General features: G+C 39.5%; 1 protein-coding gene across 6 annotated transcripts in view; it reads left to right on the top strand.

The window, feature by feature from the left end:
* Window positions 1–458: 458 nt before the first annotated feature.
* Window positions 459–27,235, top strand: part of map4l (microtubule associated protein 4 like) — a 105,197-nt gene continuing 78,420 nt past the window's right edge. For all 6 annotated transcript variants that reach the window (XM_036004880.1, XM_036004882.1, XM_031287547.2 and 3 more), the window contains exons 1-2: window positions 459–644; window positions 25,215–25,414. In XM_036004880.1, coding sequence (XP_035860773.1) covers window positions 25,225–25,414 — 190 coding nt within the window. In that variant the 5' untranslated portion in view covers window positions 459–644; window positions 25,215–25,224. The remainder of the gene's footprint in view (window positions 645–25,214; window positions 25,415–27,235) is intronic.

Below are 27,235 nucleotides of genomic sequence, written 5' to 3'. Positions count from 1 at the left end.
ACTGTATATACGTGTTGGTCTGTCTGCTTGACAATCCCATTTTGCAGCAATACAATTGAAGTGAGATGAACAAACAGAGAAATGTATCTTTTTAGTTAAAAAACATGTTGACAAAGTTTCCTTTTTGGGGACATAATTTGAAATTGGGAAAAATTTGAAGTTAGAAAAAAGGTAATAAATTGCAATATATCGCAGGATATTACAATATGTTTAAAATTGCAATAATATTGTATGGCAATGTGACATAAGTATCGTGATGATATCGTATCATGAGGCCTCTGGTGATTCCCACCCCAATTATTCATTGGATTTACTGCAACGTATTTTACAAAAAAAAAATGAAAATAAAATCAAGTCAAAAGCTTCATATTTACGGCAGCACATGAAGGCAGCAGCATCAGCAACCCTGATGCCTGCAGATCAGACAGGCTTTTTTTTTTTTGCTCCGGGCTACTGATTGGCTGAGCCCGTTGGGAAGGGGGCGGGGCTTGTTTCTGAGTCCTGGCACCAGTCTGCTCTGCAAGCAGCGAAAGGTGGAGAGATTTTCCCCCCTCTCACACTCTGACTGTCACACACACATACACACACAAACACCTATACACACATACGCGCGACCTGTGACTGAAACGGGACACATCGAAACGGTGAGTAGAGTAGATTATTTTACAATTCATACCTGATATATGATGTGTCATATCGCGTGATTATCGTTGTTTACTGTAGGCTATCCTCGCGCTGCGCCATCCTCTCGTGCATTACTAAATGAGTGATGAAATTCATGTCATATTTATAGCGTTATTTATGTCTCTCGCTGCAGTGCCATGGCTTTGGGCCTATATTTAGCTTGTTATATGGCGGACAGGCAATTTGACATCGTGGTGCACGGTCTTTCCCATCACAATGGTGGAGGATAGTGGGCGTGTGAGGGGGGATCTGTGTCTCTCTTGCAGAGGTCCGTGGATTCAGGTCTCTTTGTTATGTTGGTGCCGCAGTCAGGATGGTACACCCCTCCTGCTGAAATATCACCAGGCTATAGTAATCCAAAGATATTCCTATACTATCCCGACGTGAGCTCATAGTACTCCTCAGTAATCATTAATGAGTGTATAGGGGCCTCATTGCATCTAATGCTATTTTAGACTTTGTCTCTTTAACCTTAATAGACCTATTAGCTATTACAGTAACCTATAGGCTACGGTTGTTGGTGGTACTGGATCTATATAATTTTTTACTACAGAAGTGTAGTCCTCGAAGGCAGCAGGTGCAGCTCTAGAGCAGTCAAGGCCTTGTTATATAAAGGCGTTTTTTTCTGATGTTACAGAGGCGATACATCAGTTTTAGATAGAGTCTGATATTCTATAGGGACCAAGCCAGTCATTATACAATAATACCCCCCATCTCCACTCTACACACACACACACACACACACACACACACACACACACACACACACACACACACACACACACACACACACACACACACACACACACACACATTCAGTACACAGCACACTGCATCCTCTGTCTCTGTGTGGATTAGTACACATTGTTCTATGTCTTTCTCTCTCTGGCTGCTTCTGGTTTTGGTCTTCAGTCCATTTCACATGTGCAATTTAAAGGGATACTTTGCTGATAGTCATCCAACTTTGTATCATAAAAATGTTGGTAGTACGTGTAAATGAACTATGGTAAACTTCCATCCATCTTACCAGTGCCCATCTCCCTACTCACAGCCCAGCAGCAAAGCCTTTGACGAAAAACGTGTCACTTGGAGTTTTGCTGCTGCGTGGCCCCAGGGCCTGTTGCTTGAACTACAGACTTCACTTACGGACACAAACTTAGACCGAACTGTAAAACTCAAAATCGCTTTAATACCGGCAATTTCCAAAATGTTTGTGCCATTATACTGCGTAGACAGCCCAGTTTTAGGGAAAAAAACCTCTTTCCTGCGGTAAAATAGCCTACTTCTTTAAGGTGCTGTGTTTGGGGATAGTAAATGCATGTTACGTTCAATAATAAATGGGCCACAGCACAGACACGCTGTAGGAATAATATTGGAGTTGGAACATCTTAATTCTCCCCTTACATTTGCTCTAACGTTTGAGGAAACATCATAGTGCCTGTTCTGTACCTGCTTGTTGCAACTCTTCACTGAAGCTACATAATGTTTAAAGTCAATACACATGGCTGCACCATTACATAAAATGAAATGTAATTGTCATTTTAGCCTGACATGTTTGGTATCTTTAGAGTTTAGGGTCTCGACAGGAATTTGAAATAGTTATCTGTGGCTCCTGCAGGGTTGAAGAGAACAGTCATTTTTCTGGCAGTCTTTGTGTGTTTCTTAGACACTTTGATAGACACTTTTCGGCTCTCCAGCACTGCCTACCTGTCGCCTTGTTACCGCCTGTCTCTGCCTGTCACTCATATATCACACTGTATTTAATCAAAGATCCACTTGAGTTTTAACTATTTCTTTTTTGACATAACTACTAGCCATGAACTAGTCATAATCGGTATTAGACGATTTGATTTGATAACACATAACATCTGATTATAGATCATAGTATTATTTTATGCAATTTTACTTAAAGCTATAGTGCATAGTTTGTGTCGCCCCCATGAGGAATTCTAAGTAATGACAACAAAACTGTTGGCGCGTCCACATGATACAAGTCTTCTGTGATCGCGCACCACCCCCACCCTTCCTCCACACAGTTCCTAGTAGCCAAGGAGGACACGGAGGATTAAAAAAAAAACACGATGGACTCTTCAGAAGAGGTAATTATCTTCACTCGAGTTTCTGCGCGCGAAAGTCGCCCGACGACACAATCTTCTGAACATAATCATACTGAGAAATCCAGAGAGAGTTGTGTGGGGCTGATAGTCTTAATTAGCTTTGTATCAACTCATTTGGCAATGGCTTGAATGTAACGGACATTCATTAATATCAAAAAGTTACGCACTGAAGCTTTAAAAAAACTCTAAATATGGGCGACCTCTAGCTCACCCAGTAGAGTGCGCGTCCCATGTAGGCTGAGTCCTTGGCAGGGCCCGGCATTTTTTTCTTCTAAAATGCTAATTGATTATCAAAAGGTCCAATAACCTCATCCCCAAACTACAGTCACCGCCATGCAGTCTTACTGTAAGGATACATTGTGTGTCCTAAAGGCCCAATCCACAAAAACCACTGTATCTGTCCAGTCTTAGACCTTGAATGTGGACCATGTAGACTTTGATAGTAAAATACTTCTTCTTACTACATGAAATTAGATTAGACCTCAGTAATTCAGCAAAGTTTTAAACAATTTAGCATTGAAGAAATAAAGAAAGAAATGTGTGTTACTAGCAGACAGGAGACCTATTCTTGTTGCTGGCCATTTTATTCCAATGAAATGACAGTGTGCTTCACCCCCCTATCCCCCTTCCTTGCTCAGATTTTAGCAGGAGTCCTTCTCAAACAGCATACATTTAATGGGAAATAATCTTTGTGACAGGTCAGTGATAGACAGGCTTGTCAGAAAGACAGACAGCCAAGAATAAAAATGACACATAGAGATGGATAGAAAGAAAGACAGAAAGAAAGACAGAAAAAAGAGAATATCTAGCAGGTTTCCATATGAAGAATGACTTACAATGCATGCAGAAGAATAAAATGCTTTATTTATTATCACCAACATAGCAAGATGGCAGGAATTGTAAAGTGAAACAATATTTTACAATACTTTTTGAATCAAACTAAGGAACTACGAGGCATGCTATCGTATTCTGACTGTATTGTCTCTGGCGTACACAATTGCAGAGGTCACTTCCTTTTCAAGCTCGGGACCGCCGGAGGAGGTGGGCCCGAGCCTGGAGCTCTGCAGCTCTGCAGCTAGACCTTTCTCTTAGAATGAGTAAGAAAGAACATAAAGAAATGCTAGGTAGATGGTGACCGTGCTAGAGATTCAATGACACCCAGTACCGGGTTAAGCTTGTGAAGGTGTGTTCAGACTGAACGTGAAGCAAATTATAAGGTGTAGATGTAAGTAGATGTGAATGAACATGAATTGGTCCTTGAAGAAAACACATCTGTGTCAGTGAAAAAAAGAATGTCATCCTCGGCGAAAAATATGTCTCTTCAAGATGACCAAAGAAGTACAGCTTCGGTTAATGCACTTTAAGCGAAGTATGAAAAAAGTTTAAGCTAATTCTGGTAGCGTGGAGGTGAGCTAGGCATGTGTTGGAAAGTCGTAGAGATGGTCCGATACCATTTTTTGCTTCTCGATACCAATTCTGATACCTGAACTTGCGTATCGGCCGATACCGAGTACCGATCCGATAACCAGTGTGTCATATATTTTATTATGTTTTAACAACTGTATACTACTATCCCTGTATGGATGTGATATGATTTCTATCTTTGTTGTCAGTCTAACTCAGGTTAAACTCTTTGTGAAACATGAACAAACACAAACAATGAATGCCACAGAACTTTCTTTTATTATCCAGTTGACAGTCAGTCATAACGGAAAAAGAACATAAATAAACTACTTTTAACGTAGATTTTCTTTAGGGCTTTATTACGTGGTATCGGATCGGTGCATTAACTCCAGTACTTCCCGATACCAGCGTTTTAGGCAGTATCGGAGGCAATACCGATACTGGTATCGGTATCAGAACATCTCTAGAAAGTGGCCAATGTACTGGATGGTGGGAGCAGCTTCATCCATACCCAGTGGCACCTTCCATTCCAAAGGCTAATAATGACTGATTAACTAATGGGTTTGGGAAGTCGGATGCAATTTCTGCAGTCGTGTTTGCAGTGAAATATACATTTTGAGGAACTGGGATGTACTTTTATTTTTTATTTTTTTTAAAGGTTTGCCAGTGCAGCTCCTTTGGAACCCTTCAATGCTTGTACCACAAAAAAAGACAAGCAAGTACAAGCAGGATGCTAGATGGATTATCAGAGATGTTCTGACTGTTGTGATGATGATGCCATGATTTCCGCTTTAGAGATTGATGGGATTACATGCAATCCCTTCTAGATTACCAGCCAAGCAGGCAGAAAGTCAGGCTAGCAGCCATCCAACCAGGTATACTCAACGACCCCTTGTCATTCAACTGGTCAAACCTTCACTGTAGAAGTAATTTTACAACATAACAATGTCAGTTATAATCAGATACTTTTACAGGAAATGTGTAGGCCGTCCGGTCATTCAGCAAATCAACAAGTCAGCCTGGCAGAGTCAGTGCAGTAGCGATATGATCTAATAGTGGTGCAGTCCCTCAGGCAATCTCTAAACCATAATAGCAGTTTGTAAAACATAAGATTACGTAACACCTTGTGGTCAAAGAGCTAGGGGACTCTGATAGCACCCTCCAGCTATAAGGAGATCTTCCTGTAATAGGTAAAAAGCTGCTTTATCATAACCTACAGTGAGGAGGAACAGGACAGATGGGAGCGAGAAGACGATCATTTGTAACTAATATGTATAAATGCCTGTGTACAGCTGACTCAGCCTCTAGTCTGAGTGTAATATGATTGGCACAGTTTGAATTAAGTCAGTGAATTAAGATGTGCCTAACTGTGACAGTGATAATTAAAACCTTGTGTAGTTTTTGAAAATGTTTGACATCTGACATGTATGGGATTAAAGCAGCACCTGGACTGCACTAATTTTCACAGAAATTGGCATGTTCTTCTGAAGACAAAAACATGCCACATTCAAAAGGATAAATTGAAATATTGTATAATCATAATAATCATTTTAGGCCGAGGTAAAATGTTTCCCTTTCTACTGTTTGAATTGTTTTGGTTCTTCTGCCTGCAAATTTACTGTTCCATCTCACAGCTCTCATTAACCAAAAAAGCTCTAATAATCCCACTGTACACCACCTGCTCAGCAAACAAACAGCAGACAGACACAGTTGGCAAGTAGCTGGAAAACATAGTGGAGCATTTAGCAGATAAAGAGTCAGACACTTAGTTGGAGAGTAAAACAACTTTAAACTAGAAGGGCACTTGGAGAGTGTGGACCTCCGCCAAGGCCATGCCCTTTGAGGCTCTAGAGCCCTGCACAAGACTGTTTTCTTAATCTTGCTCCTGTGGCACCCGCTGTGTTGTTTTTTCCTTTTTGTCCATTTCACGTTAATGTGAAACACGGTTGTGTCTGGAGAGCAGAGGGTTGGAATTCCTGGCTTTGATTGATTTAACGTAAATTGTTACTCGGTAGTACCGAAGTCATTCGGTCACTACCCTAAAAAGTACAGAGTTCGGTACCCAACCCTACTGCCAGGGATAGATAAGAGAAGATAACGGGATGCAAATTGCAGATATTGTCAATGCCAAGGTAACAGTCTCAGCACTGCCTGGTAATGAAGACACATGCAATGTTCCCTTTTCCCTATGAGGCCTCACACCGTGCTGACGGAAATATGGGTGCAATCTGTTGCAAGTCTTTCAGGGCATTTAATGTGCAGTAGTAATTTGTATTCATTATTGATGACTCTAGAGAATTATGTAAGCTATGAGCATTCTGTAAGAAACCATTTTTATTGCCACAGTGGGATTTAAGAGCCTGAAATCCCTGCAATTTTTTTTTTGCGTCTGATAGAATAAACATATTCTGTCAATAGTGTAGTGTGTTCTCCTTCCTAAATATATCTGCAGCCCGTGTTCTTGTTGAAAGGTGACTTTGTTTTTTTTTTGAGAGAGCTGATTGGTCGGGAGATGGGCTATGTTATACAGCTTGAACTTGAACATGCTGCTGCTTCAGTTGTGGTTACCATGGTGATCTTGCCTGGTTAAAAGTGAATCACCCTTGGGAAAATGAAAGGCCTCTCACAAAGATCACTCACTAACACACTAATCTTGCTTGGCGAGACAGACCCTAGCATGACTCAGTCCAACAACAAAGCTGTTTTTGGGCAGCAGTGTTTCAGTGAGGGGTGCCACACCACAGGTTTGGGTTTTAAATAAGCACATTACCCAGAAATACACTTAGGAGTTGAGCCATTGTAGTTGGATGGGCCAGATACTCACTGTAAGTAAACAGTAATTAATATGTGCCACCGGGACATACAGTGTAAAAATCAACTTGTGCTCTCTGTTGGACAAACTAAGGTGAAATTGTTTGTAAATGACCTCAGACTCTTTTTGGTATTTCTGTATTGCAATCTCTTGTAACTTTTCGCAGGATCAGTTTACATACAGTATACAGGTTAACCCAAAATCAGTAATAGGGCTGTCAACGAATATTCTAAATTCGAATATATATTCGAATAGTAAAAAGAAACAGACATTCGGATATGAAAATGTATATTTGATAGTGCTGGGCGGTATACCGGTTTATACCGTATACCGGTATTAATTTCCCGTATGATATGAATTTTTCATATACCGTAATAGAGAGCACTACGGCTGAAGTAATCTGCGAGAGAATTGAGAACTGGAACCCTGTTAACTGCGTACCCTTCTCACTCATTGTAGTAACTTTATAACACAACAATTAATAGCCCACAACTAACTCTCTTTAACAGGATAAAACACCATAGCACACAACAATTTGTGACTTAAACAATTTCTAATAATTTTACATTTACAAATTTACACCAGCGGACGGCATGTTGGGTAACATAGCAGCTAGCTAGTCAGGTAGCATAACAGTCTGTTAAGCTGGGAGAGGCTCTGGTCGATACTGCACATTCAAGAACAGAGAAGAAAGTTAGAGGATGAAGAAAGACCGGAGATACACCAGAACAACGTATGCTCAAGAGAGGAGCCGTCTGGTGTTATGAAGTTTTTTGTTTCTAAAAAGTCTGACATAATTTAGCCACTGTTGTTGCCCGTCGCTCTAACATTACTTGGTTGCGCTAACGTTACTCGGCCGTGCTAACGTTACTCGGCCGTTCTAACGTTACTCGGCCATGCTAACGTTAAAGACATGTCTCTTCAAGCATGCAGCAGAGCAACATTATGAACGCAATAGCAATCCACTTACGGTCCTGCTACAGACCGTTGAGAAAGACGGGTTCAGAGCAATGATTAAAACACTGGATTTAAGATGGCTTGCCTCGCTGAAATACGTCCGCCAACCTACTAACATTATTCAAACACCGAAGGAGGCTGACAGCGGCGCTACGTTCAGTCGCCCACTTTTCTACAACAACCTAACTTACCTGTGGCCAAGGTAGTGTTCATACTTATCTTACAACTATTTTGTTTTGAAAGGGAAACAATGTTAAAGTTGTTTGTATGTGAATTCATTTGATTTAAGTTTATTTTACTACTTTGCAGTTTGCACTATAAAAATAGTTTAGATTCTAGATTGTAACTGTTTCATGCATTCTCCTTCATATAACATTATTGTATAATGTTGTGGAGCCAAGCAAACCCTTTTGTTAATCAGAGCTTTTAGTAAACATGATGACATTAAAATGTTTTTGTGATATTCTATGTACTCCTGAAAGTAGAATAAGCCATTATAAACCTATATAAAGGCCCAGTCAAGCAAAAGAAAGACGATACCGTGATATACCGTGAAACCGCCAGAATCTTAAAAAATACGGTGATACAAATTTTTGATCATACCGCCCAGCACTAATATTCGAATATTATAAGAGAGTAAAAAAAATGGCACTACTGCGGCTATCGCTTAGTGCGATCATTCGTGGGCTGCTGCTTCCTTAACGTTCAGCTTCCTGTCTAATTGAGCACAGCTGGTCGGGAATAGAATTCACAGCGAGCGAGTGGGCGTATTGATGACGTTCCTATCATGCGGCACAAAGACGCTAACGTAAATCTTAAACTGCAGAGACAACTGGAAAATCTCGTTGGACAAATTCATGGAACAGCAAGAGACTCGGTTGTTTATGACCAAATTACGAATGACTCCTTGACGGCAGTGTAATCCGCAGCCTGTCCTGTCTAACATTACACAAGTAGTTATGTCTACCATTGTTTGCCCTTTTATGGACATAATGCGCAAAAATAGATATTCCAATATATTCAAACCTGTGGTTTTTTAGAACAAATATTCGAATGTCGTTTTTGGCCAGTTTTGACAGCCCTTTTGTTCAGAGGTTCTCTGGCTTTCTCTTTCCCTTGCCTGATTGGAAGGAGTAACTGTAAGTAAATAGTGGCATTTATTACTGATATGCAAGTTATTTTTGGAAGTAATTTAACCAATAAATACTAAACCAATACTGTGCTGTACCATCATGACTTGAAAAGTAGCCCTCTGACCAACCTGGCTCTACATTAGAGATGCAGTGAACGGATGAAACGGAGAGTACAGAGGAAACAACAAAGGTCATTCTCTCCTGCTGAGGGAAGAGGCAGAGATTCAGATCAGACCTGACATCATATGGTACAGTGGAGCCAGGGAGGACGGGATAGCCGTGTGTCTTTTGTCATCATCCTCTTCCCGCGAGCTGTGGGGTTTGTGATTTGAAACAAGCAAAGGTCTTTTCTTTCCTGCTGATAACAGAGGCTCAGATTTAGATCAGACCTGACATCAGACAGTACATTTGAGTGAGAGAAGGATAGTACAAAATGTTCCCTTTCATTAATGCATTTAAACATGGACATGGTGTGCACAGGAGGAGTTTAGGATTTAGGCTCAGGGTTCAGAGTAGAAGTAACAAATCACAGTTGATCTTGATACTATTCTTTAGTACATTTTGGTGTACTTTGGTGTACAAGGAAAATGTGGATTCACCATGTTTGCCCAAATTTCAGTTCTGCTGTTGGTAAGTACATTTCCGGTCAGAGTAGTGATGTCCAAATGAAGCTTCATGACTCATGACCATGAGTTGTATTAGTCGACCCCACTTGATGGCGCTCTTGGTTTAAAGAAAAAGGCTCAAGGAATGGCAACTTAGTGTGCTTGGACGATAAAGAAAATGCTTCATGAATGCTTCTTCCCAGCTATATGCCATAACTTTCCTGGAAAGTTTGACAAAATTGCAAAATTAAATTTCAACGATTTAAACCACATTACTTGCCTTTTTTTAGTTTATTTTTTATTTTTTACAAATAATTTACTCAATGGAGGGAAAGGAAATGTTAAAAAAGGTCTAACATGACAGATATATAGCTGTCAAAGAGACGATGCCACACTTTGACATAGTGCCAGATATTGTAGGCTACTGTACGTATGGCAAAATGTGATTCTGCAAAGATTATGTAGTTCTTAAATTATTCTTTATTGTATACTATGGATAAATGCACTGGGTAAAGGGTTACAGTGGTATATATATATATATATATATATATATATATATATATATATATATATATATACACATACTTCAATAGTATACAGTTATAAATACACTTGACTAGATTGAGGGCATTGCATTGTAAACGTGTGATGTCTGCTTTCTATTGGTAACAATTTTATATGAAATCTGTTCAACCAAAACTAACTTATAGCGATATGGAGAAAATCAGATATCACGATATTTTTGACCAAATACCTCTATCGATACTGCAACGATATTGTGTTGACTATTGGTGCTTTCACAAAATATTTACACAATGAGATTTTAGATAAATAATCATCAGTAATGTGGATATAATGACTAAGTGGGTAAAGGCAAATACAACAGTCAGTCAGTTACAACAGTCTGGTAAGTTCAGAAAATGACATCACTTTACTGTAATGCAGCCTTTAAAACCAGGAAAAGACACTTATGCCATATTACGATATTACAATATCCAAAATCTAAGACAACATCTAGTCTCATATCACAATATCGATATATTGCCCAGCTCTAGTTTGAAGTCCCACAAAGTCAAAATACAGTTCTGGAAGTATGACTCACTGTCAGCTACACGTGGCTCTATTAAGACAAATATCTGAAAATGTTATTGTGAGTGGTCCTGGTCAGTCACTTTATTCATGTGTCCAGAGTTACAGTAAGTTGCCCTCTCTGACAGGATACACCTTTTTACTTTTTAAATTGTAGATCTTGCCCAAGGAAACACTGAGCAAAGGATATTGACTTATAACATTTCCTTTCCAAAGGACACATGCAGCCTTCAGCTGCTTCCATCTGCTTCTTTTTGCATCCTTTCCTATGTCTTTTGTTCATGCTCTCTCTCCTCCCACACTCTTCTTTGCACAAATAAACCACACTTTTGCTTCAAGACTGATGCAGTGTGACGGGACTGGGTGGATAGTGAAGGGTGATCTTTGGTTTGGTTCGGGGGTAAATATATGTGGAACATATGTACTGTACAATGGAAGAGGTACTCTGAGCTTTTACTTAAGTAACAGTAGCAATACCACATTGTATAAATACGTACTCTGCTCAACGTGACATCATGACTGCGTAAACATACATGCCACTTTCTAAAGCCAAGTGGCGTGTTATCTGTACGCATTTTGAGCTATCCGCGTGTATGTCTACGCCGTATACAGCAGCACGTTGCATTTCAGCTATCCGCGTGTATGGCTACGCCGTATCCAGCGGACGGGTTGCAGACTGATCTCAATAAGTGGCACAAACGGCATTGATAAACACGCTAAAAACCGATTATGCGTCTTGATAACACGGCAAAATGGCATACGAATTGGCGTGTCATACATATGCCACTTATTGAGATCAGTCTGCTCTGCTACAAGTAAAAGTCCTGCAGTCAAGGTTACTAAAGTAAAAGTATAAAAGTATCAGCATCAAACTATGCTAAAGTACAAATAGTTACCGTACTCATTGTACAGAATGGCCCATTTCAGAATAATGTATATTATTTTTGGATTTTAAATACTGTATTGAAGTATTGATGCATTAGTGTGTTCATCACTTCAGTGTTGCCGCTAGTAAAATTGGGGCTTACTTTTTAATACTTTATAATTTTTTTATCTACTTGGTAGCTTGTGAATTCCCCCCTCGGGATCAACAAAGCCTTATCTAAACCTGTGATAATACATTATAATTGTTTTGCTAATTGCATTTTATATTAGTAATCTGAATATGCAAGTTAACTAACCAACGTTATCAAAAAAATATAAAAAGTACAATATATCCCTCTGAAGTGTAACAGAAATAAAAAATGTGTTGTCCTTTAACCACACTTCAATAAAAACACTTGGAGCTGCAGTGTAAACACAGTCGGAGGAAGTGGAGAGATGGAAAGATACAGTATCATTAACTGCAGATCCTGTACTGTTCTCATTTTACCTCCAATCTCCTTCACTGGCTCTCCATCTCATCTCCTGTGTGCAGTCTTGATTTTCTTGATCATCTCTTACTTTGAAACACAGAACAGGGCCACATTTGACAGATTTGCGCAGTCAGTCACGGGTCTGTTGAATAAGCTGACTGTCTGCACCTTTCTCTCATGTACTGATGCAAAGTGTAAGTGTGTCTGCATGTATGTGTGTTTTGTGCGTGTGTGGATAGGTTGACACAGTGTGTTGTCAGCAGTAATCTAAACTGCTGCTCATCAGAGGTGTGTGTGTGTGTGTGTGTGTGTGTGTGTGTGTGTGTGTGTGTCAGAGTTTGTGCCCCATCAAGAAGGAGACAGCGAGGAGCTGCTGAGTCACCATGGCGACTGGCTGGGCAGCCATGACAGGATTTTGTTAACATGTTAGATGCCGTGAGTCTAAAAGATGGGAAACACCTCTTAGTTACAGCCTTGGTGGTGCATTTCCTTTTTGTCCTTAATGTTTAATTGTAGAGAAGGATTATTTTCTAATTTCACCATCCATATGACCCCTGTCATCTGTATTGGCATCTGTATTTGTTATAAAAAGAAAAGAAAAAGAGCAAAGCAAGAGGAAACTTCTGCAGGATGCCTATAGCATGATTTATACAAATTCAACAGGCATGACCATCACTTTCAGAGTTGTCATTTCTGAGCTCGCTAACGGACTCCCAGACACATTTCAACTGTCCAAATTGTTAGCTCCTATCTAAATTGGGCTACTCATTTATCCTCTGCGTCTGCAGGCCTTGTCATAGTGGACGTTGGAAACAGTGAGACTGAATAGAGCAGTTCGGCATTTTACAAAGTACTCTTGGACTTCATTATTTAGAAATCATACAAAGTGAGGCCATTCAACTAAATGTTGTGGTGTATTGCGCCTGGTTGTTCACATACAAAATGAAAGAAAGAGTTGTCTTCACAAATAAACACCTCTATGATTTTTGAAGCGTAAATGCAATCGCCATAAGTAAAAAGCTAACAGACAGTATGCACAGTTCAGAAAAGAGCAATATAAATTGTGAATAATGTTCATTGCAACAATTAAGTCAACAGTTCAATGGCTTCAGTGATCATACTAATTCATTGTTTCTTAAGTCAAAAACACTGAAATTCACCTGGTGAACCAGAAAACTACATTAGTTCTGTATAAAGCTCGAAATAACCTACTTCCTCCCAACATACAAGCCATGTTTAGAGAAAGAGAAGGGAGTTATGCCCTCAGAGGTGAACTCAATTGGAAACAACCTACCTGGAACACAGTGATGAAAAGCAGGTGCATATCTGTCTGGCGTGAAGTTATGGAACGCATTACCAGAGGAATTAAAACATTAGGAATGTCTTCAAATTTAAAAAAAAAAAAAGGGTTCAAAGACATGACACTAGATAACTATAGACATTGAGTAGTATTATTCTGTGAGAATGTTGATAATGGTGATGATGATGATGATGAACATCATTATTATCATTATGGTTATCATCATTATTTAGGATATTATTGATATAAGCTGAAGCTTCTGACCCTACCCTTTGGTTATGACCAATAAATTCATTCATTCATTCATATTAGGCTTTAAACGAACTACATCATGGTCGCATGCAGTACTAGCTTCCAGCGGCGTCCAACTGATTTTGCGTGTTCCTAGTGTTGACGAGTGCAGTCTCAGTTAGCTACTTGTTATCAACCACTTAAAAATTCACGAGTGGGGTATTTACTGGCGTATTTCATGTTGTAAAAAAAAATGCTAAAATCTCTTAAACTTGTGTTAACCACATAACTTATTTCAGGCATCTAACCAAAAAAACTATTTAAAAAACCCATTGACTTTGAGATGAGAGAATTGGAAGTGCTAACTCATTTCCAGGTTTTAGGACTCATTCCTGCATCACTCTACTAGCTGAAAGATGCTAAAATGTTCCGTATAGGGTGGGCTGCATTGTTAGATGATAATTCTCTGTGGGTTAATCACTGCAAGTGACCCTTCATAGCTTACACATAGTAGTAATTGGATACATTGTTAAAATTAAAATATTGATTAGTTCAGCTTTAAGACATTTTTGTAATACAGTCTTTTCACAGAGCAGCTTTAATTACCTCTCCAGTAAGAATATTGCCTGTTGTGTGTATCCATACAATCCCATTCTTATACTATATTGTAGCTCTATTATCATCTACGTAAATCAAGCAACCACACATCTGGATAGATTTGTAGATGTGTTTTCCATTCATTTTAGCATCACTTATGACCTTATTACAGTACACACACATCTGATGCATGTCCAGTATCAGCAGTTTTACATAAAATAGCTTAGCACTCACTCTTTAAAGTTGCAGTGCAGCTGGTTTTAGAGGTGAATGGGCAAATTGCTACATATAGTCTTACAGCTAAAGTGTTACAATGCTTTACACAGCTCAGCTCACACTCTGAACGTCCAGATTGTGCATAAAACGTGACCTTTTTGATCTTATTAAGTGAAAGCCTACTGCTGTTAGTCCCTTTATTTAGAGTAAGCGATAACATAGAAGAGGAAATAACAGATACTTTGAAGTACAGAGGTTATTGGTAGCTATAGGTTTGTAGGGCTGTCCTCGACTAAAGAAATTCTTAGTCGACTAACACTTATATGATTTTGTCGATTAATCGATTAGTTGATGTAATCGACAGAGCTGTGCTCTTTGAGAGGTGGTTAAGACTAGAAAAGCACAATATAAATGTAGTTAATTAACCATCTGTAAAACTGAGTTTCTCCACAATTAATCCTGCAAAAGCACCACTTTAAATCTTGTGTTTACCAGAAATGTGCTCATAAGTTTCTTGGAAATGAGTAATTAAGCATGAATAAGCATAAAAAAATGACTCATCAACTAAAGAAACCTTAGTCGACTAAGACCAAAACGACCGATTAGTCAACTAATCGACTAAGAGGTGGCAGCCCTATAGGTTTGTTTGTGAGATTGAATTCAGGTTTACAGCCAGTTTTGCTCTCCTCTACAGTAGAAATTGCAGTTAATTTATAAGAAAATGCAATAAAATGTGACAATGTTTAAAGTTGATGAAGTTTTCTCCCACCGGAAGCAACATGATAGGCTATTTGGTGACATTCACAATGTTGTCAGGCAAACTTCTCCTATGTAAACTCAGGCAATCAGGCATTTTTATTGGCCAAATAGCCTTCATTTACCTTCATTTTTAGGCTGACAATCTTTATGCTGCTCAGATTTATCAATCTGATTTAATAGTAAACTGAATTAGAATATACATCCTTTATGATACACAGAAGAACAAATAACTGTGAAAATACAGTTGATTTTGTGCCTGGTGATTATCCCTGGCTACAATTTGACTACCTTTCATTTGTCCGTGTCACTAGTGACCCAAACCAAATGCCTCTTGATGACGTTTATTTTTGAATGACAAGAGCACAAAAGCGCTCTTATTCTCGCACACTTGCACACTCTCTCTCTCTCTCTCTCTCTCTCTCTCTCTCTCTCTCTCTCTCTTTTTCTCTGTTCTCCTGACTTGGTGCCTCTCTATCCTCCACAACAAAGCTGAAAGCTGCAGTGTTGGCTAATGATGTCCAAATAAAGCTTCATGTAGCATTAGTTGTATTTGTTGACCCTACAAGATGGCGCTCTTGGTTTAAAGAAAAAGGGTCAAAGAACGGCAATTCATTGTGCTTTAAACCCTTTGTTGAACAGAGAGCGCCATCCAGTGGGCTAGAAAATGGTTCGTGAAGCTTCATTTGGCAATCACTAAGTGTTGGCCACTTGCGGTCCTTTAGTTAACTCAGAGTTGCTGAGAAACTCAAACTGTGCTAAAGCAGTGATGTGCCTCTGTTTGTCAGGCCAGGAGGCAGGATGCTTGTGATTATACTGAGCTGGAACAATTCACTGCCACTTTACATAATACAATCCTTGTAAAATCTAGCAATAAACAAAGTTGTGACTAACACTAAGTGCAAAATATATTGTGTATATTAACATTTTGGCAAACTAGTTATGTATTGGCAAGAAACCAACCAAAGATTTATGGTTTGATTCTTTATTACATTTTCTGCAACCAATAAGCCCATGGATGCAGGAGGGAGCAGATCCCCGGGGCCATAATCTCCAATCACTGTTGTTACATCATTGGCACAGACCTATATATTGTACTGTGACTCGTCACTGAGCTGAACTGACCTGTGGCTCAGCTGTAAAGCCAACTGGTAAATAACTGTGGAGTTAAATCACCCTGAACCCTGATTTTGTTTTTGTATTACTGTCTTCAGTAATTCAGAAATATCCATCTTCAGACAGATCAGTTAATGTCAGTGGAGGTCTAATGTCTTGGTGGGTTGTGAACAGACAGTAATCACATCATCACATTGGGCCTAACCCAAGAACCACTCATAAGAGCAGATTCATTAAGTGGTACGTACGAGTGATTTAGGAGAATTTGTGGCATTAGCCAATTTTCTCGTCCTAAAAATTTTCTCTTACGTACAAAGTTGTCTACACTACAGATAGTTTGCCTTTCTCCACAACAGCAAAACATTTGTTAGATGTCAGTATCATAAAGCCTTAATCTGAATACAAGTTTGTGCAGTTAAAGTTGGTTGAATATGACGTGGAACACTCGTAGCAAACCTAGTAGAGATTTTAAGAGGGATTTAGGATAAAATTACAAATGTTCTTCCATGAGGCCCATTGTCTCATGACTGAAACCAATCTCATACATAATAACTTATTCTTGTAATGATAATTTGAACCAGCATTTGATTGTTTGCCACATATTTCATGTGCAGTTAATTGTTCTTTTAGCGAAAATATACCGTCCAGTACAGCCACTTCAGTAGAAAGTTCCACATCAGCTGCAGCTATCTTGGTTGCTTTTGAAAATGCCTTAAGAGCACTCCTTTTCACAGTCTTCATCTTAGACACGCCCCATATTAGATAAGCGGTTGTGATTGGCCCGGCACATCTCAGGCTGCTGGAAATCTGTCCAAAATGGAGGAGTACCACCCACTTTGTATGTTATCAGCCCATTAAATGGCCATTATCAGTAATTATCACTACCATTGATTTGAGATGGTATGACCCTACTCTCATCTATTGGTACGGCGGGTCACCGAAGAGAGGTTCAAAATAGTTAGGCGGCGGCCTCTATTGGCCGAAGTAATTATGAAGGGAGCAAAGGAGGAAGTCAGGGGGCATAGTATAAAGAGCGATAACGTCTGGGTAAGGAGGAGTTCAGGGTGGATAGTGTAGTGGAAGTTTTTCTTGTTGATAGCAGAAGGTTAGATTAAAAACACAAATAATGAAACTAATAAAAAGTTACTGAGAATGAAACCAAAGTTTGGTCTTTGAGTATTTATTTACATTTGCAAATGCAGAGAAAACAGTTTCACAAGTACTCATGGCACATCTGAAAGGGTCTTCTGACCATCTAGACAAAACATACGTCTGTATAGGTAAGAACTCACTTAAACCACCCCCCTCGCTACGCAGATGAAAGAACACCATAAAAAGTCATAATGACTTTACTACTTTTCCCCTCTGACCCTGCTTCTCTAGTTAATAGCCTAAACACCAGTTTAAAGCAAGAAACAGAAGGAGATACAGTTCAAAATGTTATGGCCCTTTTCCTCCTTATCTGCTAAAGGTAAACAGTAGGAACGCTGAGTTCCAAAAAGAGAAGGATATTCTCAACTAGGCCACAGTTTATGATGCCAGTTGCTTCTTCTCTTGGAGTCTCTAAGTCTATAACAATATTAAAGATTATTAGGAAACTCCTGTAAAGTATATAAGAGAATCTTGTAAGATATCAAACTATAATGTTAAAATAAAATTCCCATTACAATAGCCAGGTCAAACAAACACAGGACTTTAACCCAGGAGACCACTGTTTATGTCCTGTGCTAAAGTGAAAGTAAAACTTAAGTTATTGTAACCCAAACCATAAACTTTTCCTAACCTAACCAAGTCATTTTGTAGCCTAAACCTTTATGTGGAGCTGGGATGGAGCTTAATTTAGGTAATGGTTAATGTTCTCAGACACACACACACAAACATAATCCACCAAATCTCTCTTGCATTTTCATTGTGCAGTTATGTGTTGGATTTCCTGCCAATCTGTGGCTGTTGCGTGTGTGTGTGTGTGTGTGTGTGTGTGTGTGTGTGTGTGTGTGTGTGTGTGTGTGTGTGTGTGTGTGTGTGTGTGTGTGTGTGCGTGCGTGCTTGCGTAATAGCTGTCAGTGTTTTGGAGGATGAGATGATTATGTAGCAGAGGAGAGGTGGCGGAAGCTGGAGCAAGGGATTGTGGATGCAGGGATAGTTTTTAATCCCTCTGAGTGCAACAGCTGTCCCACCCAACAACCATCATCATCATCATCATCATCATCATCATCATCATCATCATCGTCATCATCATCATCTCTCCCTCTTCTGTCTCTTTTCACGCCATTTTCAAAAGTTGTGTTTCACGTGAGAGTACTGCACCAATTTACAATCCACATATTGCAGCGATTCCTCTGAAAGGAATTGATTTTGGTGTACATATATGCTGTTAAATGCTGTTTTGGCCTTAGTGACTTAATCATATCCGCTTTAAAGCTGCATTAATGGATTTCCTTTGGTCACTTGGGGGCAGCAAAAAACCTGAAAACACAACACTGATATATCATTTTATAAAGTTGTTGTGGCTAATGTGTTAGCAAAATAATGCCACACAAGGAGACACAGAGAAGCATTAGCATTCATTTGGAGTTGTGTTTTCTGGCCACCTGGCGAATATTAGTCGACTATTAACTCTCCTTTTAGTTCTGTTTTGGGTCTCCACCAACTCTTGAAAGATATCGGGATCTTTAGCTGCTAAATGCTCCAATATGTTCACCAGCTAGTTGCTAACTATGTCTGTCTGCTGTTTGATGCTGAGCACGTAGTGTACAGTTGTTGTTTTTTTCACAAATCTTTTTTAATAAGTAAACAATAATATATACATGTGAACATACATTGTCAAATATTTATATATATATATAAACCTGCATAGTCATATACAAATGTACATACAAGTTGGTTTATCAGAGCTTTTTCATCTGAAACAGCTTACTTCTACTGATGTGGGCCCAAACCCCCCCCCCCCCCCCCCCAGTTGTTTTATTTCTCGTAATTTTTTTTAAAGATATATTACAGACATCGGTATCTATCGTTATCAGTGTATATGTCGTCCGATATGCGGCGATAAATTTTTTTTTTTTTACATAACACATAATGCAAAAAACACTGCTTGGGATGATTTAGAAATAGTGTCATTACAGTATGTAGTTGTTTATTTAAATGGTCAGCAATTGCTGGACATATAGTTATGAGGCTTACTGGGCTATTTGTTTCATACATCTCTTCAGGGTTCATTTCTACAATTGGTAAACAAAGTATTAGGCTACATTGTATGTTTAATGCATAATATTGTTAAATATTCTTTAATTAAATTATTTGTTTAGGAAAGCAGCCTTCTGAGTACCTTTGCATAGTCATATCGGTGCACAATCCACATAGAAATTTTCATTCCAGCTCAAAAATTCACTCAGTCACATCGGTTGCCATATTGGAAATTGGAGAATTGTTGCCCTCTAAAATCGGTATCAATATCGGGCTCAAAAATCCCATGTGGGTCGGGCTCTATTCATTACTAAGAGGAACCCATACACATAATAATTTTACACATTGTTAGATAGACGAATATTGATTAGGGCAGCTTTAATATAATACGAAGCAGTAGCTTATGTATGGACTACAATTGCACTTTCCTAAAGGAGGGGAATGATCCTTGGTAATCTCTTTTGCTATACAAAGCTCTTTCTGGTCCTTTGTGATTTTATCCAGCGTGATGAGGTCTTTAAAGAGGCACATTTCCCATGTGCTCGCAGTGCTCTTCCTTCCTTTCCTGTAGGACCGGGGGTTATCAAGCTGTCTGCAAGGAATGGAAGAATCATCCAAAATATCTCATAAATCTAAATTCGAGGTCATACAAAGTTTCAGCATCAGTTAAAAACTGAATTTCTTTGTCTGCCATACTCAATTTGTATAAGATAAGTTAAAAAAAAAATGTCATTAATAATATATAAAAAATAAAGAGTGCTATTGTGAGTAATGCGAGGCAGAATGACTGAGAGAAAACAAAGAACACCAGCTCCAGGCCACTGAACATTCTGGCTTATGAAACCTCTCCATTGGAGCCATAAATATTGCAGAATAATACGCTAAGAGGGTAATAGAGGTTAGGAAGCCTCTGTTTGGGATTGGTTTTTGTGAGTGTGTGTGTGTGTGTGTGTGTCTGAGAGAGAGTGCTGTGTGATTATAAGCATTCCAGTAACCAGAATTTGTAGGGACATGTATTTGAAAGAAACATTTAACAAAATCAGAGGCAATAACAGGAAAATATTCATAACTGCAATAGAGTAACAGAGAGGAATGACGGTAGAAAAGAGGTAGAAACCCAAACTGTGTGTGTTGTGTGAGGTGTCCACTGTACTGTGGCCCCCTGAAACAATGGCCTACAGTTCCACTCAAGGCCTGCTAACACTATACTGTATGTCCTCATACTGGCTACTGGCCTGTGTGTGTGTGTGTGTGTGTGTGTGTGTGTGTGTGTTTGTGTGGTACAGTTGCAAGACAATGCCAGCTTGTTTGCTGGGATGGTGGATGGAGGGACAAACAGAAACAGAGGACAGAGAGTTTGTTCAGGGGTCATGCTGTCTAAGTGTTGGGACACCGATTATGTTTGTGAGATTTAGCAGGTTGAGTGACAAGTGAATCCAACCCATACTCCATCTTTAAGGTTGAGGTTTATTTTTATATATATATTAACAAAATGGATTTAAGTTGCTTACATTTTGTTATTGATGTCGTTGTTTTGGATTTCTGTCGACAAAGTTAAGTTCATGTTGGTTTAGCTACCCAGTTCTTCTTCTGTTTATTTCCATCTTGGAAACACTAAACACATCACCACTTGTGCTCTGGGTGTTTAGACTATTGCTGCGTTCCTGCGTTGTAAGTTACGACTTCAAGTCACGACTCACGACTTGGTAGCATTCCAGGCAAAGTCACGCATGTCATCATCCAGATAAACTGTGATTGAGTGAAAGTCGGTTTAGTTACGTTTATGTACAGCAGATTTGTGCGTCTGACGATAAAAATAATGACATTTGGCACACCGTCAAAGCTGGCTAGCTAAACGTGCCGTTGGCAGGGTTCAGATTAGGCTACCTAACGTTAACTTAAGCTAGCGACTACCTAACAGTGATGTTAGCTAGCGCTAGCTGATACTAGCGATTTCTAGTCTGCGACATATTTTGGGCTTCATTTAATAAACATAACCTGTAGTAGTACACAATCGTATGTGTATTGTTTTGATTACAATGTGCGGAATTACTTTACGTTGCCTATTTATGTCTATTTATTTCTATTTCTCACCGTTAATCACCGGCGTCTATACAGCATCAACAGGGGTCGCCATTGTTGTTTATGTGTGTGTGACATCAAAAACTGTAACTGGGAGTACAAGATCTGGTACGAGTTCATGGGTAGTAACGGGTTTGACTGCCGTTCCAGGGCACTTTCACGGGTACAAGGTTGTGAAAACACAGGTTACGGGTTGCCTGGAACGCAGCATTAGATACAACATGTAACTGGCTGCAGGTTCAGTCCCTATAGTGTTGTAGCAGTCAGACAGAGAGGAAAATACTTGTTTCTATACTAGCATTTAAATACTATGCAGTCCACAAAAGATTTCCACCATAGAAATAAAATGGTAGAAAGTGCATTTCCATTCAAATCGACGTAGCAGAATGGTCAGAGCAGCAGCCATTTGTATGTCTACCATTGCCATGGTAACATATAAACTTCCGATAACAAGACGACTTCCGGCAAGTCGCGGAGCTGAGGTTTTGCAGTAATGGACAAACGAGCAGTGGAGGAGTAAAGTTACGAGGCAGAGAGCTAGCCGCTACATGAGTCAAATTAACTTCATGCTTCATCATCAAAGCACATTGCTGTCGCCATGAGTGACCGCTTTATTCGGCTCGTTTTCTGTGAACGATGTGGCGAGGGGGTAACGTTAACGTTAAGGCGGAGTTAGCAAGCTAACACCGACTGGCTAGCTTGCTAGTTCTACCGTGCTTTTATGCTGCATCGGTTTCAGAGAATGAGCCGAACAGTGGGCTGGGTCTAACGTTAGCGATCCGCTAACCCAGTGCTGCTGGGCTCTCCCTCATCACTCCCTGGAACTCCGGAGAACATCTCCCGAGCTGCGTCGGGTGGCTCTCCTCCCAGTGAGCTGCGACACAGTTTACGGCCCCACTGATGCAAATTGTCCCTATGACAACTAACAACAATCGCCATTTTGTTGTGTACCAATCAAATTACCAAGGGAAACAGTTCAATGGCCTTTCAATCCATTTTATTTCTATGATTTCCACAGTAACTCAGGTTTTCTGGTATCAAGAAGCTGGTTTACTTTTAACTAGGGTACATCACCATGGTAACCCTACTGTATACTGCTCAGCTAACCCGCTCTGAAGCAGGGTCAGTTAAGAGTACCAGATTTAAACCAGTCAATAACTACTGACCAATCAGATTACTGAAAAAAGTGAAGTCATCATTTTCTTTACAAGATTCCGACATTGACAAAGGCACTGAGTTTACAATAAAGTGATGAAGGGCAATAGATCAATATAATCACTTTTATTTCTGTGATCATTCAATGTCAGAGAGAGGAGAAACATTTTTTTAAACATCTGTGTCCGGTCTGCGTTTACTGTATAACTGTTTACCATGCTAACAGCCTAATAATGGGAGCCTTGCTTTTGTTGCTGCTCTTGTTGAAACTATTAAATGTTTTCTCATGTTCATCAAATGTTCTCTGACTCTGCCATTGGGGTTTTTGAGCTCAGATTTGTTCCAGAGCATCACATGAGCAGAGCCACACCGCCAAACTAAAATGCATATTACTGCCATAAATGGTTCAAGTGTCTTGACTGAAATGATGATTATAATTGCATATGCACTGTGCTGAATCTATTTCATTACAGACGAGATTCCTGACAGTGTTTTACTTCAATACAGATAACTTTTACACTCTTATTCCATCCAGAACTATTTTTAGATGCTGTGATGTTTTTTGCTTTTATGCAATTAGACTATTTATTTTTTTTATTTCCTCTTTAGCTTTATCAGCAGAAACAACCTTAATGGCAACACACACTTGCAGTGTATGACAGACATCAAAACACTGGCACCCATTGTTTTCTGTGTCAGTCCACACACTGGTGCCGTCTTGACGCCTGACATTGTGGACAGTCAATGTGTGAGGATACATCCTGTTGCCCAGCGCAAACACATTCCAGAAAAGCAGCAGTTTTTAAAAAAATCACATTCTCTCTCTAGATCGGCACATCTTGGCTATAAAACTAAATGTTTTGCTGGATTATTTTGGAATTAGAAGTCATTTTCTATGCAAAGTTCATGGCTTTTATTGTAGGGGGAAAAATACTCAATGAATTCATGTTGGCTTTGTTGCATTACTTATTTAAAGGCCATTTTTTATTTAGCTTTGTATTGATTGAGAAGTACCTGACTGACGTTAAACAGCTGCTGTAGTATCAGGGGTTCCAAGACAATAGGAAAAGAAAAACACAGCACACTCATTGGGCCCTATCTTGCATCCGGCGAAGCGCAAAGCCCGACGCATGTGTCTTTGCTAGTTTAAGACCGACGCAGTTGTCAATTTCCCGTCCAGCGCCCTCGTTGTTTAAATAGCAAATGCACCTGAGCCCATCTGTGCCCCCATGGGTGTGCTGGTCTTACAGGGAGGTGTGTTCAGGTGCATTCTTGGCCTATTGCTATCTTGAGGCAGCGGAAAGTGATCGCGCCATTGACCAACAAAAACCTGGTCTACAGTCAATAACGCAGCATTTCATTGTTATTTTAACTTCTTCTTACACACACAGGGATGCGCAGCAGCACACAAACATGCAGAAGATTAAAAATAAAAATATTACAATGTGAAATAGTATTATGATATGATCTGCTCGCGCGCTTTCACTTCACGCACGAATAGATCAGTTTCTTCTCCTGAAAACCTCTCCTTCCTGCTTAGAAAATCCGCCATCATAATAGTGATGCGCCAAAGTACAAACGCGCCTGGCTTTTACAGGGAACGGGAGATTACACTGTCGGACCACATTGGTTTAATGCACGTTACGCCCAAAACACACCTATGATTAATGAAGACACTAAGTCCAACCCTTTGGAACCATGCGCCTGGCACACGGACCCTTTTTTCCGCCGTTAAACTAGCAAAAGTGGATTTGTAAACGCCCTAAACGCACCTGCGCCAGGCGCTTCACGCCGTGCGCTAGCATCGTTAAAATAGGGCCCATTATGTTTTCCTGGAAATTCGGTATTTTTAGTAAATAAAGTAGATTATACACACAGTCAGTTCAGCCTTTTTCCTTTTCAACCATTATGTTGTAACATACAGAAAATGTGTACACGTGACTGAGCTGTCATAACAGTTTAAAAAAGAAATCCACCATAAATTTGACTTCCACAAACTTGTCTACATAGACATGCTGTTATCATTGATTTGACTTTAATTACTAACATGAATTCATCTCAGAAAGTTATTCCACAGGCAAGCATGTCTCACTCATTAAGAGAGAGGAGAGAAAGTGAACGGAGAACAGTGAAAGCAGAGAGAGGAAAGAAACACATCACACAGTGCAACATGTGCCAGTTTCTGCTCGATCTGTCTACAAATTGTGTGAACTGGGCAGTCACACCATTGCTCACCTGAATCGACAGGCTTGTAAAAGGTCTGAAGTGGTCAGTCACATACAAATAATAAATGTGATGCTCACTGGTAGGAAGAAGTTATACGTTTATTACACACAGGCAATGTGATTGTCAAGACAACCTGTGAAGTGGATTGGGTAAAGAGAATAATTCTAATCACACCTCTTCTTTTTCTCTCCAGTAACAGGACTATGGACCTGAGCCTGCGAGATGCTCTGGGTGGGGGTGGAGGTGGGGTCCCAGGTGGGGCCCCTGCTGAGGCCATGCTGAAGAGAGACTTTGTGGCCTCACTGGAGAAAGAGAGCTATGATGACAAGGTGGGAGAGACAGTCTCCAAGAGCGACTACCGGCCCTTACTGGATGGAAAGGACACCAAGAGCGGTAAGTCGCTGTGAGCGTTCACGAAAAGATGTGAAGAGGATGTGATGCTTTCCCCAATGGGATGTCGATCCCTGTAGGAAAGATCACGTCTCTGGAGGAGGTTAGATTGGAGTTGGCTCGTAGGCATTTAGAAAAAATTGTATTTTGAACTCATTGGGCTTGAATTTAAGTCATCTGGGTGAAATCTGCCTCAAGTTTTAAGGTGGTAAACTGTCTGAAACAGACATTTTACTTGTGTGTGTGTTCACTGCACTCTTAAAGGACCATACCAGTGGTTTTGTAGCCTGGAAATCCAGACCCGCTGAGCAAATTCAGATTGTGCTCTCGCGAGATTTCTGGATTTCCAGGGTAGTGGTTTTGCATGTTTAAGCCAAATAACCACTCTCTGCTTACACCTTCCGTAAGTACCAGTCATAATAACCAGCCATATTTTAGCTTTAGCAAAATGTTGTCAAGTATTTTAAAGTTCATACACCCACCTTAGAATTTAGTGCCAACCTGCCAAAACACACATCTGCATTTATGTCTTATGATAATTAGGATTTCACTCGTAAACAATCTGGCAGAGATCAATGCATTCTCATGAACAGGTTCATACGATATCATATACGAAAACTCATGCACAACAATTCGTATGAGATCGTACGAAATTACAGCAATCACCGTCGGTCACATGACAAAGTTTAGCCGAATGGTCACAAGTTAAGTTTAGCTTCTCTTTTACAGTCAACAAAAGGTGGTCGCATGCGGCGATGACAGTTAAGTTTAGGCACCAAAACTACTAGTTAAGATTTGAAAAAAAGATTGTGACAAGATTGACACAAATACCTGTTTCCTGGGTGAAAGTCTTGTGTTTTCCTCTCAACTTTATCCGGGACACGAACTCTGCACCCCCAGCTTGAAAGCCCTGTGTTTATCTTTGTGGTCTTATACAGCGGCATTCAATAATAAATACGTGGCATACATACCAATTACAGTGCACTTACTTTTGGTAGATATATGTACGCATTACTTTTTCCAAAGTCATATCCCTTATGACCAGTAAACTGACCTTTATGTGTAAAATTGGTGAGATGCACTTTTTTAAGAATGAAAATACTCATTTGATGAGTAATTGTTTTCTCAAATTTGATCCACAAATATATTTAGGATGATGTTTCTCATCATATTTCTGTCAGCAGCTGTAGATAAATATGTGTGTGTCTGGAGGCTGATGGATCTCAGTGGTGAACTGAAATGTTTCCGTTAAAATTTTGTTTAACTGTGATTAAGTTTGTGATATTAGTAGCTAAGATAGCCCCATTTAATAAGCCCCACCTCTTCAGTCTCCACTGCCTTAGCACAGTCCCAAGCACATATACTGTAGCTATAACCTGGTTTTTATTTATTTTTTTTTATTTTCAGTAACTAGGTCCTTGAAACGAGGCAAATAATTCAATTGTTTGAGTTCAATTCAAAAATTTCCTGAAAATGTTACTATTTGTGTATTTAAGTATTCCATAGTGGTTGTAGAGTTTAGAAACAGATACATCAGAATCAGAATACTTTATTGATTGATTGACTGTGTTGCAGTTGCTCACAGTCAAATTCAAGGTAAAATAAGTGTAACAAAATATAGTGTATAAAGTAACATGGCTACAATAATAAATAAATAAAAACGTTAAGTAGAAGTAAATGAGATTAGGTTACAAGTAAGATTAGGTTAAAAAGATTGTAGTGTAGTGTCAACATACATACACTATGAACATAAATAAGTACAGTGTGACTATAAGTGGCAGCAGTGAACAAATAACACCTATAAAGTAGGGCTGTCAAAATAAT

Source organism: Sander lucioperca, chromosome 9 (genome assembly GCF_008315115.2).
Source record: "Sander lucioperca isolate FBNREF2018 chromosome 9, SLUC_FBN_1.2, whole genome shotgun sequence".
NCBI classification, from domain to species: Eukaryota; Metazoa; Chordata; class Actinopteri; order Perciformes; family Percidae; genus Sander; species Sander lucioperca.
This window is presented reverse-complemented; position numbering and strand designations above follow the sequence as displayed.